Genomic DNA, 14,442 nt, shown 5'->3' on the forward strand with positions numbered 1-14,442 from the left:
AATGATGTAAGTGCTGAGTTTGACAGAAAAAGTCTGATTTCACATTCAACTGCCCATGAGGGGAAAATACATGCGCAGCAATTAGTCACATCACACATATTGTCAAGATGTATACATTTGTGATGTGGAGACCTTTAAGTAATGCTTGGTTTTACAGCCAAACCAGATGAAACCATACTGGAGGAGTGGCACTAACTCAGACTGGCGAGAAAATTTTATGACCGTTTTACTGGTTCATAAAGCTCCAAATAATTTTAGTTCTATTTATCTATCAGATCTACTTTTGTCTAATGAACTGTCTAAACCATTGTGGCCTTTCATTGATTGCAATTTACAATTGTAATCTTTGTGGAGTAGAATCCCTGAAGACTGGTGAACAGCAGAAAATTATATTTTTGAGCAAAGCCAAGACTTATGCCTGTCTTTAAATTGAACTTTTATTTTTTTGCTTTTATATTCTAATCCAATCTATCAATCTAATCTGGTCTATGTATATATTTAAATCAAATCAAAATCAAATCAAATCAGATTTATTTGTATAGCGCCAAATTATAACAAAGTTACATCAAGGCACTTAACATATAGAGCAGGTCTAGACCAAACTCTTTATAAATTTATTTAAAGAGACCCAACAGATCCCCCGATGAGCAAGCACTTGGTGACAGTGGCAAGGAAAAACTTCCTTTTATTCACGCGTCACTTCTCAGTCTGTTATAGGGAGGCACCGTTCATATTTCATTAAAAACTTTCATATTTAAAAATACCACATATTCTGGATTTTCCAACATCAAGTTAACAAACCTGATGCTGAGGTGACGTACTGTGAGTACTACTGAGGCAAGTCCGACTTCAGATTGGAAACATTTCCAGTCTTTAACTGAGTTTTCAAAAAATGAGCAAGAATGGGCTTTATTGTAGATGAATCAAGATTTTAATTTGCCAGAGAACAGCATGTTTCTACTTTCACAAGTTACAAAGTGTGACTTTGGTGTTAATGGGATAGCTGATGAAGAGACTGACTTCAGTCTGAGCAAACATTACAGGACTGGGTGTATAGTGTACACAACAACAGAGTGGTACCATCCTGATAATGAATTGCATCAGCAGAGAGTCACTGCCATCTTGTGGGCGAAGGATAGTCTTACATTCTAGTTTTATTTGTTTTTTTACATAGTTTCTACACATGAAAAGCTGGAGTTGAAATTAGCTTTCCAACAGTTAAATGGAAGCACCAATAAAATTTTATATTCAGTTCATTTCATTTTGGACCAACATTTTATTTCTGTGTATAGTGATTCATCATTCCTTTTTAAAAGTACAGTGTGCTTATTTGTTTCTCCAACAGGCAGCATGACTAAACAGGATATGATACAATCTCTTATTTGACAGAGCCATCCTTTAAGACATGCTGTCTGTCTTAACGAGACCAGACATTGAACTATGGATCCAAATGCAACGTTAGTGGAAATTAATGCTCAATGCACCTATTTCAAACAAAATTTATATTGGTCATAAAACACTCCCAAAAATGATTTTGCCAATATCTCAGGTCCAATAACAGCTCAAGCAGTAAAAAAACATTTGCTTATTGCATCCTAGCAGCACAGTCCAGACTTTGTTTTCGTAATGGTCCATAAATTCAAGAAATGACCTCACGAGCAATAGTAAGTGACTTCATGACAAAAAAACGGATTAGCTAACATCCCTTACCTTTCTCTTTGCTCATCAGCACCATTTTTTGGTAATTTCCATTGCCCTCAGGTCTCCTTACTCCTAGATAGCAGTCACAATCTCTTTTCTTTCCTCCTCACCTGACTTACCACTTTCACAATACAAAGTAGTAAAAGTAAAAAAACCTCAGTCTCTCACATTTTTTCAGGCAAAATAAAAAACTCACTCTCCCTCTGTGGTGTATTTAACCTTCTTGTCTTTCATGACTTGATGTAACAATGATGTCATTCAGGCAAAAAAAACAAACCAAACAATTTTCTACACTTCACATGCTTTGTCAACCAACAGAAGGGGGCTGAAGAAGCAGCGTTTCATCCCACCGATACAGATTTAGGATTCTTCAGAAAAATGCTTTAGGGCAGTTCGGTCTTGAAAGGTCCAAAAGAGGGGGATTACCACAGCCCTTGATGGCTTTGTGTCCTCTAATTGTCTGTAACATTAGTATCAAGGAATTTCATGTTATTTGCTTCTTGAGTAGGTCTTGCAAGCATTTTAGTCTCATTTTAAGTACCTTTGATGGGCATCCTGATGGGTATCAAAGGTCCTCGTTACCGCTTGTTTGAGGAACGAACCTGGTGTCTCATCCAACCAGCTGGAGCTGATGAAGGTAAATTAAAAAAGTGACACAGTGGAAGGGACAGACAGTGATTTAATTGCTTCAGTGTCCCAGAGTCCTCGGCTTAGTTTAACAGTTTGACACTTACAGCGTGGTTCGCCTGGTTGTCTGGGGTTACTGGCACTGCTACCAAAGGAAGATTGGAAGTTATGGATGGTCTCTTGAAGAATCTGCCTTTCCCGGCCCTGATGACAGCCAACAAAAACTGTTACACCCCAGGCAAAGATAATGCTTCTGCAGTACTTTCAAATATCATTCTATTACGTTTCCAACTATGTTTTTTCCATCCTTGCCAAAAGTAATTCTATCAAATATTACTTGGTGAATTATACTGCAGAAAAACTTAAGTGGAAAGACCACAAATCAGGCCCAGAGAGCACTGGAAGTAATTCACTAAAACCCCTGGAAGTAAAAATTTTCTAAGTAACCATACACTCAATGTGCTGAATGAAATGCACCTTTCCAGCATTAAGCTCTGATATAGCTGCCAAGATCTGTTGTCTGGGGCCATCTGTTTTAATTCCCAGCTCCTTCAGATCTCCATCTGTTAAAGTAAGGAATGCCTCCATGTCCACCTATAAGAAAAACAGTAAAGACTGAAAAGACTATATGTAGAATGCAATAAATTAAACATAATTACTTATAATGTACACACACAACTGTCAGGGCACTGTAATTCAGTGACACAAGCACTTGAAAACAAAATTTTAATTAAAAATAAATAAATAAATAAATAAAAACAGACTTGAAAGCTGAAGGAAAATGTTCAGAACAAAAAAGAGACCTCCTGCTCTTCAAATATGGGCTGGTACTTCTCCAAGGACAGTTTCTTCAAGATACTAGACAGCTCGTCTGAAATCACAATAACAAATTAACATACATCCTGACTGAGGCAAGAGCTGAAATGGTGTTTATTTGTCTTTGTCTTATTAAGTGTAAAGTACAGTTAGAGTCTAAAAGGTAATTCAAATAATGTTGCATTAAGAGTTAAACACATTAGGCTAAAAGACTTGATATCACAGTAACCTGATCACCAATAATGACCACTGAACCTGAACAATAGTGAAGCTGAACAGTCTACACTGTTACCTTCATCAGTGATGGTCCCACTGCTGGAACCTCCACTGCTCTTGGAGCGAGGATGGGAGGAAGCTGAGGACAGAGAGTCTCCTGGCCCAGTAGGAAGCTTAGGTGTTGGGGAAGGAGATGGGGTCAAAGTGGGTGATGTGCTCTTAGAAGTGGAAGAATTCCCTGACTGGGGTCTCTTCTTTAACTCCATCTTCTATAAAGGCAAGGCAAGGCAAGTTTATCTGCATGGCATATTATCATGCACAGGCCACTCATCAGGCTTAACAAAAATAAAAGAAGCATAGGTAAAAAGCAAAAGAGAATAGAAGTCAACAAAAACAGATCATACATGTACATGATGCAGAATATAAGAGCAAGGTAAAAAGATTAAATGAAACGAGAGAAAATAGAACAAAGTAGAATAGAACTTATTCCTAAAGCCAGTAATGGTCTCGGCTGATTTGATCAGTTGGGATCCATTGAAACTTTGGACTCAATTCTTTACATTCCTGGAAAGCAGGGCAATACCTGAGAAATGGTGCTGGTGGTGTGTCGTGTTTTCTTAGTTTTTCCAGGGGGCGGACTCTTAAAACTTTCCTGTATGACAGAGCTTATAGTTAAAAAGTTAAAGTCCTCTACTCTTTAGGTATGCTGCTGTAGGCCTAGGCTGCTGGGGGAAGGACTGAGCCTCTCTCTCTCTCTCTCTCTCTCTCTCTCTCTCTCTGTCTCTCCCTCTTTTATACTGCATTTACTAACCATGTTCTGCCAAAGTCTCTGTCTCTCCCAGTTCCTCTCCTCTCTCTCCCTGTCCTCATCCTGCAGGTGGTGACTCATCACCATCCCATGTTCCTGCAACACCTGCTGGTCCCATATTTCATGAATTCTGTATTACAGCTCAACTCCATGAACTTCATGCAGCAACATGTTCCTGCCTACACCCCCCTCCAATGCCTATGTCACTCTCTCTCTCTCTCGCTCCCACTCTCAACCCAACCGGTTGAGGCAGATGCCCCCCCCGAGCCTGGTTCTGCTCGAGGTTTCTGCCTCTTAAAGGAAGTTTTTCCTTGCCACTGTCACCAAGTGCTTGCTCATCAGGGGATCTGTTGGGTCTCTTTAAATAATTTTATAAAGAGTTTGGTCTAGACCTGCTCTATATGTAAAGTGCCTTGATGTAACTTTGTTATGATTTGGTGCTATACAAATAAATCTGATTTGATTTGATTTGATCTTTTCAATAATTTCAATAAAACTGTTCTCCAAGTCTGTTTAGACACAGGGCAGCGTGGTGGTGTAGTGGTTAGCACTGCTGCCTCCACAATAAGAAGATTACAGGTTCGGTTCCCAGCCTGGGTCTGTGCAGAGTTTGCATGTTCTCCCTGTGTCTGTTTTCCTCCCAATACATGCATATTTAGGTTAACTGGTGATTCTAAATTGTCCGTAGGTGCGATTGTTTGTCTTTGTGTGTTGGCCCTGTGATGGACTTGCGACCTGTCCATGGTGTACCTTGGCTGGGATTGGCTCCAGCACCCCAGGACCCATATATTGGAAAAGCGGTAGAAGATATTTTAATTTATAAAGAGTTTGGTCTAGACCTGCTCTATATGTAAAGTGCCTTGATGTAACTTTGTTATGATTTGGCGCTATACAAATAAATCTGATTTGATTTGATTTGATTTGAGATAGATGGTTAGACACAAGGTCTCAGACCCGAGCTGTGTTTCAGAGATGCCATAGTGCTGATTTAGTCCCTAAAACTAAGATTCCCATCCATGAGTACATCAGTGTTTTTAACATGGGTTGAAGATTTTAATGCTGGAGATTCCAGGTAGGTGCTAAGTTCAAGCTGTGCTTATTTCCAAACAGAACTATCTCAGGCTTGTCTTTATTTAATAGAACATTTTTTTTTGGATCCAGCTGTCCACTTTTTTACAACAAAAACACAAAGCCTCAAGGAGACTGATGTAACGAAGGAGACAGCAGCACCACCTCACTGAATGATACCAGGCATCTTTACACCTTTGGCTGTTTTGCATCATCACAAATGAAAAATGAAACACAACACAGACCCTTCTTGACTGGATGTCAGAGGCAACCAGGTTAGGGCCTGAGTGGACGTTGGGCAGGCTGATGTCAGGCAGTAGCAGGCTGGGTGCTGAAGTTGGTGGTGGGGGTTGGTTCTGTGTCAGACTGTGCTGTTTCTCTTGAGCTTGGGCCTTTATGTCAATCAAAGCAGCTGCTCTCTTTCGTTGGGCTGCTATCTGCGAGAGAACACTGTCTGCACTGCCCCCTAGTGGAAAGAAAAGCATAGTTCATGTGTGATTATAATCTGGTTGTGTTGTGACGTTTGGCAGTTGATTTGTGTTTGTGTTAACCTGAACGGTTGTGAGAGTCCCGGTTGAGCCCAGCAACTCCATTGGATCCACCAGAGGAGTGGGGTGAGTGGTAATGACCTGAGTTGGAGGGAGATGAGGATGATGGTCCCTTGGGGATGCTGGGAAATTTAATTGACCTGCTAACCACACGGCTGATAGATGTCTGTTAAATGAAGGAGACATAACAAAAGAGGTATGGATGACTGTTGTTGGGAGGGCAGGGTTAACTAATTACACAACTGAGCATGAACTTTTTCCTTTACACATCTCCATAACCCTCACAATATCTGAATTTCCACTGCTGTTTAGCTTCCTTTGTGGAGGCATGGGCAGTCTGGGTGCTTCACTCTTTCCCTCCCTGAGGAGACGTGAACGGTCTGAGTTCCATGGCTCAAAGTTGGATGGAGGCAGGAATGGAGGGATCACTGCTTTCAGTTTGTCACTCGGCAGCCGTGTCGACGGCGCACCACTTCTCAACTACAGGAGACAGAGGAGAATAACACGACTACTAAGAAGTCCTAATGCTGAACCTTGTACATGAGTTATGTCTAGAGCTGGTTCAAAGAGCAGTAAGTATGAAGTCAGTAAGTGGTTTTAATATTTTCTCAAGCCACCGTATAACTAATGATTGTTACACACACACACACCACATCAACTGTTTAAATCTTTTTCTTTCAAATGGACAATAAAAAGAACTATTTATAAAATATTCCTACCATTATGGTTATTAGGAATTCCTCATTTTCTGAAGATGCTCTACAAAGACCTGGAGAAAGAAACAAACAGTATATTTAGATCAACCCTACATACAAAAACAACACGCACATGCAAAATGACATTTCCATTAAACCTTTGGTGTTGTGTCAGACTGCAGTCCTGTTACTGAAACTCACCAGGGTCTTTGCTCTTGACAGCCCAGGTAGCGCTGACTTCACTCCCTCCGAGGGCAGGAGGTGGGGCCAGCACCTCATTAGATCCAGCACCAGGTTTGCTATTTGCCTTCATCGTGGCATCCAGTAAAGTTTCAGCATCATCTGGGAATGGAGCCAGACGATTGGACGACAGGCCATGCCTCAGGGTGTGGCTCAACTTGAGCCGCCGGAATCGATTTGACATCCTACTCCACCATGACTGGAAAAGGATGTAAGCATACAGAATCGTTATTATGGGTGAATGGGTGACATAGTCAATAATGACAACAGCAGATTTCATTCAAAACTTTTTGTTCTATACCTTGAGACCTCCCTTGTCGTCGGGTGGTACAGGAACATTTTTGAGGGACTGTCGACTTTTGGAGTGAGTCATTAAGACTCTCCCGCGGTGTTTCGACCTGTCTTTTTCTACTTGCATACATACTGATGCTAAAAGGCGCACCAGCTCAGTGTCTGGCAACAAGATATGACAAAGCAAATAACAAGGTAACAAATAAGTGAATGTATTAGCGACCAACTTAGCGACAGCAGATACCTATACAGCAGTTTGTCTCCATCCTCATGCAGTGACAAGACTGAAGATAAATTAGACATTCATTTGAAAATATTTCAACCTTCAAGCTGTCTTCTTTTTAGGAATCAACTGTATTAGAGGATACAGTATTTGTCATAAAATATTCCAAAGACTGTAGCCCCCATGAATGATGATTCATGATTGCAGAGAACTGTGTGAATGAATGAACAACTAAGGTATGACAGTCTGACAAGGCCAGTTATTCTCTTGATTATCTTTCAGTTGAGTGTTTGAAAAACAATCTTGGATAGCCTAAGCTGATATATCGGGAAAACATGCCAATTCTGCACAGAACGGCCTCAGGCCAAGTTCTATAACCCAAAACCTTCTTGCTCTGAGATAACAGAATTATCCACTGATATTCTGTATGTCAGGCAGACTTTTAAGACAACTCCTTAACATTAGAGGTACATAAAGAACTCTGGCTGTGTAATAGACTTGTCCAGGGTGTACTTTGCCCTTATCCAGTGTCAGCTGGAACTAGCTCCCCCCTGCCCCTCTGTAACACGGGGAAAAAAAAACACTAAATATGATAAATGAAAGGATGGACATAATGAAAGATATGTCTGCCTTCTCCCTTTTCAAAAAGTTACAATTATTTTAAATATCTAGTGAACACTTCACTGTCTTAATGCCTCCAGTCTATAATAAGTGTATTGTTTCAAAGTGTAGATAATGTGAGTACCTGGGTCATTCAGCAGCATAACCAGATCAAAGGCTGTGTATCCATTCTTCGCTCGAAGGTTGACATCTGCCCCCTGACTTAGCAGGTACTTCACAATGTCTTTATTACTGAAGGAGGGAAGGAACAATGAGAATTAAAAAAAGAGATTTTTGTTTTTTAATTGATTGCAACAAACTCCATGAGAGAAATGGAATGGAATCAATGAGGTGCTTCATTTAACCCATCTTACCCATGATAGGTGGCCTGCATTAGTGCTGTCCACCCATGGACACCATCTTGTTTGTCTATGTCAGCATTCTTTTCCACCATCAGCTGCACCACCTCTAGCTGACCGCTGACAGCTGCCATCATCAGGGGTGACGCTCCCTCCTGGTTGGATGAATTCACTTGAGTGGGATCCTCCTCTAAGATCTCTTTTACTAGTTGGGAATTTCCTGAGTTAACATAAAACACATATTTCGATTTAATTCCAAAATGCATTGTTCGACTGCATTTCTCTCCAATGTAATCACCTGGTAGTCTTACAACAGACATGCTATTTAGGTGTTCTTGTGCTTTATTATTAAGACTGCATTTAACTTACCCAATCTGAGGGCACTGAACACATCAGGCCTTCTTCTCTCATCATCTGTGAAGGAATTAGTGAGACTCAGAGCATATCATAACATGACATGAATACAGATCTACAAGACACATACTTTACACTCTGCTGTAACTTGACAGTTTAAAAAAAAAAGAGAATACAATTTGGTCCATTTGATCACAAGTTCATACATTTCTGGTGTACCTACCTTTTTAGCACAGAAGTCAGTTAATGGCACACAGAGGCAGAAATGACCCCCAGTTACAATGGCCTAAATACTGACTCTTTAGTGAGAACAGCTATTAAACATCAAAGAAGCTGAAAGCCACTCTGTGGGTTTTAGTGTCACTTGAGCGTTAACCTCGATATGGGGTATCCACATTGTAACTGTGGCAGCACAGACAGACATGCACTAAGCAACACTTTCTGTTAAACAGGTAAAACATATAAAAATTATCTTGACCAAAATATATGTATATATATATATATATATATAAACATAATAAAATTAAAGCAAATGTCACAGAACTAGGACAATAAATGGAACAGTATTCAGCTTAATTTATTTATTTGAATGCCCACTCTTTGATTCAATAGGGCCATATAAAGTATTATAATTCAGTTGTAAATTACTCTAGTGCAGTCATTTGCAAACGAATTGGTGCTATTGTTCTTACATTGCAGATCACATACAGCATGTTTTGACAGTATTCTATTTCCTCAGTCCTGCCTGACGGAGGCCCTACCTGTCTGCGGTCTGACGGTGGTGATAGAGTCCAGGTATGTCTTGATGTCCCTCTGCTTCAGCTGCATGGCTAGTTCAAACGCTGTCTTTGACAGAACATTGACTCGATCTGGGTCAGCTCCACGTTCCACAAGCTGCTGAGCCACAATCACCTTCAAAATACAAACAGCTTAATTCTATTTTCCTTCTATTCAAAATCTGATTACATGCTGGGAAATTACTTCATATACAAATATGTTGCAATCCCCAAATGATGCCCACAATAGCCAAAATCCTTTTTATGCTTTTATCCAGATGACTGGTCATCCACCCATCCTTAACCTCACCTTGCCACTGAGGGTGGCCACCATCAGCGGTCCCCAGCCAGTGGTCTTCTGGGAGAAGCTGATATCAGAGCCCCACTCCAGCAGCAGGCGCACCGTTGCCTCGTGGCCATGCTGAGATGCCACCATCAGGGCAGTGATGTCCATGAATTCTCTGCCACCCGCTCCTTCTGGACAGCCCTCACCACCTCCAAAACCAGTCGTGCTGTGGAAAAGAGGACAAGTCCTGGATTAAAGACATTATTCATATAAACTTTTCATTGCGTTATTCTATTATGTAACAGTGAGCTGAAAGCCTGCCTTAGAAAAAAAGCCCAAACCTGCAACTGTTGTTGTTGTTACCATTAGCAACAACAGCCAGATGATCATAGTCATCAACGTAGGCTCCACTTTCCAGGAGTAGTTTGACCACATGAGTATGTCCCCCCCGGGCGGCCATTGTCAGGACACTTGCACCCAGTCTGTTCCGTCCGTTGATCTCTGCCCCATTCTCCAGCAGGATGTGAGCAACCGTCAGGTGGCCAAACCTGGGTGGAGGATGGAGACAAAGAGAATAATGGAGGGAGGGAAGGTCAAATATCTATTTTCTCCAGCAGAAGATAATTCACCAAGCATGCTGCAACATTGTAGATATTGCACCAGTTCAATCAGCTGTCAGACGATTAGGGAGGTGCTGTCCGTGCTGCAGGTCTGCTCCTCTACATTCCACCAATGCACAAATATACAAGGACAGTTTGACATGAGATACTGAACAACAGCAAGTTAAACTCCATCAACTTTCATGACACTGACAGTTACACTGAAACAAACGTGATTTTATTTGTCGATTAAAATGATAAATTGCTTCACCAAACTCGAACAGATCCTTATATAACATAATAAGACTTTACACACATTTGGTTTGTAAAGACATAGTCTGATCAAATAGTTTCTTCTTGGCAATGGTTTGAAAATACTGCTCATTAAGGTTATTCATCTCTGACAGCACACGGAGTAAATATTGGGAATTTTTAAATTGAGTTTGGTCTGACTGTTACGGTGTCGTTCACGTTTGAACAGTTCAGCCCCACCTGGCAGCCTGCATCAGGGGGGTCCAGCCGTAGTTGTTGCGGCTGTCTACCGAAGCTCCCTTTCGGAGCAGAAAGCGGACCAGGTTCTCGTGGCCGCTGGCCGAGGCGAACTGCAGGGCGGTGTTCCCCTCCTCGTCCGTGCAGTCCACCGGCACAAGAGACAATATGTCCGCGGCGCTGCTCTCCGACCCCGCTTCTGACCGCAGCCTGCTCTGCCGCCCGGACTCTTTCGGGGGTCCCGGCTCCAGGATCCCTCGGGCCGTCTCATAGTCGCCCTCGTCACAAGCACGTAAAAGCAGCAGAGAATCAACTGGGACACCGAAATTCATTTCGTAATTTAAAACGTTATTTCGCCTCCATTAAATTCCCATTAATCAATCGACGGTAACGATCCAAAAGTTTGTCCTGTCATCGTAGGCGGGCTGTGTGTGGAAATCATGACGCACGGTGAAAAGCGAAGTCTCTGGGTCGAGGACCGATCTCCTTCCTCCCAGACACGGCCACCAGGTTCGCTCCTCCAACCATGACTGCCTCAGTTCGGCTCCCCAAAAACAACGGCCGCGCCGGTGCGACCCCGGTTCCGTTACTTGTTGCTCAAGTTCAACCAGCATTTTACTGCAACACGACACAACTTCCGCTTCCATCTTCCATAACAAAAGCGTCGGTGTTTACGCTCGTGAATTCCTGAGTTAGCTGGGATGCTATAATGAGACTAATGTTTTAGATTTTCCCAGGCGATAGTTACAATGCGACAGCTATATACACAGATTTTTGTGCCCGAAATCCCATTCAGTTTCAAAATGCAATTAATCGTAGCCATAAATGAGTTAATATGTATTTAATTCAAAAGTAAATTACACCTTGATGAAAGTACCGTACTCTTCCATGTACACATAAACTGGTCAAAATAACATAAGTTGTGAATAATCGATTAGTTTAATTGGCCCTGGATAATAGACTGGCTAATCGCCCAGGGTGCTCAAAAACGATCGCAACACAGTTTTGTGAAGCAAGTCTTCACATGATGCTCGGATGAGTCGTTCAAACCCGGAGCTGACACTATTTACTAGTGCACATTTAGAACTACCAGGTTGCAAACGCTTTATGTTTCCCCCTACCTAGGCTGTCAGTGTCTATCTACTACCCCCTCCGGTGTGTGCCGCTGTGTGCCGCTTTTGATTACGGCTCACTCCGAAACACCAAAGAAGGAGAAAAAGGAGACGGAGAAGAAGAAGGGTCAAGTGCCCGGATGAACAGTACATAAGGGCACAGAGGGCCTCGCTCGCTCTTTTCCGCAAGAGCTAACCACGTTGGTGGCTGTTGTTCCTGGCTCACCGCTGTTCGTCTGAAACTCTTCCGAATAAGTCGGTCAGGAATAATCACTATGGTACGTGTTGTTCGGAGGAAACTGTGTACTGACCTTTTGATGATAGTAAAAAGAAAAATAAAGGGTAAAGGCCAACTTCACAATAAGATTATCCTCAGCTAGGTAACGTTAGCATTAGCGGCTGCTGTCTCTTCCAAGTTGGCATTCCGCCCTTCATGGTTGACAATACGAAGCCGTTAGTAATACAGCATTTATTATGGCTTTGTAATTATGCTATAAATAACTCACTAGCTGTCGGCGTATTGGGTAAGCGTGTATTCTTACTGAATGTTGTGCAAGTGAGGGCAGCACTGTTGTTTGATAAAGTGAAGGCTTAAGGGGAAAAACTTATGACAATTGTTTAATGGGATTTATATTTGGCTGAGCTTAGTCAGAAGTGTATCCTGCTATATGTATTTAACCAGGCATCTGGATAAGATGGATAAGGTTATCCGTGCCAGGTTGATGGGGAAATCGGTAGAACAACGATTACCTAAAGTACCATATCAAGCAGTGCTGTCTCCAACCACTGCCGCTTCACGTGTTTGCTAGCTATTGCTGCGTCTGGATGCTCCAAGTAAATCTCCAACGTGTTTAGGCTACCACAGCTAAGCTGTACCTGCCTCCATGGAGTTCTATTTTCGTTTTTTTTTTTTTTTTTTTTTCCATTCTCAATGTTATAAGACTCTGTAAGACTGGTAAGCTGAAGACAAAATCCTAAAGCTTGTTTCTAACAGGCTTTCAAAGACACCGGTAAGGCTCCTGTGGAGGCAGAAGTTGCCATTCACCGGATCCGTATAACCCTCACCAGCCGCAATGTCAAGTCTTTGGAGAAGGGTAAGCAAAATGAAATGTATATTTCATGTATCAATACACGTGCAATGAGGATAAAAACGTAACCGTGATAAGCCTTGATGACTGTATACGCTATTCTGAGCCATGGGTTTTAGGGTATCATTAGGTGAATGGTCTTTCGCACATCCCTCAAGTTCCATTTTATCTCCTGCAGTCTGTGCAGATTTGATCCGCGGAGCCAAGGAGAAGAACCTGAAGGTGAAGGGACCTGTCCGCATGCCAACCAAGGTACTGAAATGGACTGATGAGGATTGCTTGAACTGTACTTCTAAAAAAACTTGGGTCTATTCAAGAAAATATTGCACCAGTTAACTTATCTTATGGTAGAAAAAGATGACTGGAAATGTTTCATCCCATTTTTTTTTTTTTTCCCTCTCTCTCCCTTTTTGTGCCCAATCCCAGACTCTGCGCATCACCACCAGAAAGACTCCCTGTGGTGAAGGATCCAAAACCTGGGATCGTTTCCAGATGAGGATTCACAAGCGCCTGATTGATCTGCACAGCCCATCTGAAATTGTCAAGCAGATTACCTCCATCAGCATCGAGCCTGGTGTTGAGGTTGAAGTTACCATTGCAGATGCATAAACAATGCAGATGATTGAATAAAACAAAGGAACCTGATGATGTCTTAATTTCTCTTTACTTGTGTGAAGCGTGGAACATTGTCACAGAGGAATTTCTTGGGCAGAGGATGTAATGTGTGAGACGGATCATTTTTACTAAATTATCTGCCGTGTCTTGTGAATTTGCTGATAAAGGATGAGGAATTGCCATGCTTTAGCTAGCTGACTGGGAGAATTGGAGGCTTTGTTTGAATAGGTGAAGTCACTAATAACTGCAACATAGAGCCTAGCTTATGAGCCTGCCTTTACAGAAGTAATCAGTAGTGGAAGCTGGCTGGCTTACCTGTGGCTTAAAATCAATTTATATGGAATATTTGTAAAATTAAAATATTGCTCTCACCCCGAGTAAATGCTGATGATTGAGGAAACCTAACTTTAAAACAGTCATCCTCTACATTGGCTCAGTCCGGTCTCTGCAGTGCAATCGCCAATGGTTGAATCTACAGGAACTACCAGAGGGGTATTCCAGAAAGCAGTAAACTGAGGGAAGGGAAACTGAGTTATCTGTTCCAGAAAGGGGTATCTGAAACTCTTAAGTTTGAACAGTTTTCTTTAAGAAACCCTAAGTTACTACCTGTCTCTTCCCACTCAAAGAAAACTTACACATGGATTGCCCCTTCATTCCCAATCTGATTGATGCTGAAGCCTAACTAATTTGAAATGCCTTATGTGGTGAGAGAATCTTTCGACCAAGATTAGACGTCCTGACGTTTCCAGCGGAGTATCAGTCATTTATCTCAATAACATTCTCTGGCCATACATAAGCATCCTCACATACCGTGGACGTGCGCTCACATCACAGCTAATTTTATGCATAGCGTTACAGTTTTTTTGTTTTTTTGCAAACGGTAGTTTTCTTTATAACATCGGCGATGCAGAGCACTTTGGAAAGACAACAG

General features: G+C 41.8%; 2 protein-coding genes and 1 non-coding gene across 5 annotated transcripts; 2 read left to right on the forward strand and 1 right to left on the reverse strand.

Annotated features, from left to right (window-relative positions):
• Positions 1–924: 924 nt before the first annotated feature.
• anks6 (ankyrin repeat and sterile alpha motif domain containing 6) lies at positions 925–11,028 on the reverse strand. 2 transcript variants are annotated; one of them, XM_029529609.1, is made up of 19 exons: positions 10,700–11,028; positions 9,950–10,156; positions 9,633–9,834; positions 9,308–9,458; positions 8,562–8,606; positions 8,208–8,412; positions 7,979–8,085; positions 7,021–7,172; positions 6,681–6,918; positions 6,504–6,553; positions 6,070–6,264; positions 5,788–5,950; positions 5,482–5,702; positions 3,437–3,629; positions 3,132–3,199; positions 2,806–2,922; positions 2,436–2,532; positions 2,243–2,329; positions 925–2,161 (listed from the first exon to the last, which is right to left on the reverse strand). In XM_029529609.1, the coding sequence occupies exons 1-18, from the start codon at positions 11,026–11,028 to the stop codon at positions 2,280–2,282; spliced, it is 2,790 nt and encodes a 929-aa protein (XP_029385469.1). In that variant the 3' UTR covers positions 925–2,161; positions 2,243–2,279. The 2 variants fall into 2 exon arrangements, with proteins under 2 accessions (XP_029385469.1, XP_029385470.1); XM_029529610.1 differs by adding an exon at positions 10,238–10,327 and having other exon boundaries at positions 925–2,329; positions 10,700–10,828.
• Positions 11,029–11,939: 911 nt separating this feature from the next.
• On the forward strand, positions 11,940–13,541 carry rps20 (ribosomal protein S20). 2 transcript variants are annotated; one of them, XM_029529223.1, is made up of 4 exons: positions 11,940–12,086; positions 12,803–12,902; positions 13,075–13,148; positions 13,323–13,541. In XM_029529223.1, the coding sequence occupies exons 1-4, from the start codon at positions 12,084–12,086 to the stop codon at positions 13,503–13,505; spliced, it is 360 nt and encodes a 119-aa protein (XP_029385083.1). In that variant the 5' UTR covers positions 11,940–12,083; the 3' UTR covers positions 13,506–13,541. The 2 variants fall into 2 exon arrangements, with proteins under 2 accessions (XP_029385083.1, XP_029385082.1); XM_029529222.1 differs by having other exon boundaries at positions 11,945–12,086; positions 12,800–12,902.
• LOC115061387 (small nucleolar RNA U54) lies at positions 12,943–13,008 on the forward strand. Its single transcript, XR_003842332.1, has one exon. It is a non-coding gene; the product is annotated as a small nucleolar RNA U54 (small nucleolar RNA).
• Positions 13,542–14,442: the final 901 nt, after the last annotated feature.

Source organism: Echeneis naucrates, chromosome 20 (assembly GCF_900963305.1).
Source record: "Echeneis naucrates chromosome 20, fEcheNa1.1, whole genome shotgun sequence".
Lineage (NCBI taxonomy): Eukaryota > Metazoa > Chordata > Actinopteri > Carangiformes > Echeneidae > Echeneis > Echeneis naucrates.

Bases quoted from the DNA above. Each gene is read 5' to 3' on its own strand.
- anks6 (XM_029529609.1), bottom strand. From the start codon at position 11,028: ATGAATTTCGGTGTCCCAGTTGATTCTCTGCTGCTTTTACGTGCTTGT. The intron at 8,086-8,207 runs GTAAGATGGGTT...TCCCTCCTTCAG, and splicing joins ATGCAGGCCACCTATCATGG to TAATAAAGACATTGTGAAGT. The intron at 2,330-2,435 runs GTAAGTGTCAAA...TACCTTCATCAG, and splicing joins ACAACCAGGCGAACCACGCT to CTCCAGCTGGTTGGATGAGA.
- rps20 (XM_029529222.1), top strand. The intron at 12,903-13,074 runs GTAAGCAAAATG...TATCTCCTGCAG, and splicing joins TGTCAAGTCTTTGGAGAAGG to TCTGTGCAGATTTGATCCGC. The intron at 13,149-13,322 runs GTACTGAAATGG...GCCCAATCCCAG, and splicing joins CTGTCCGCATGCCAACCAAG to ACTCTGCGCATCACCACCAG.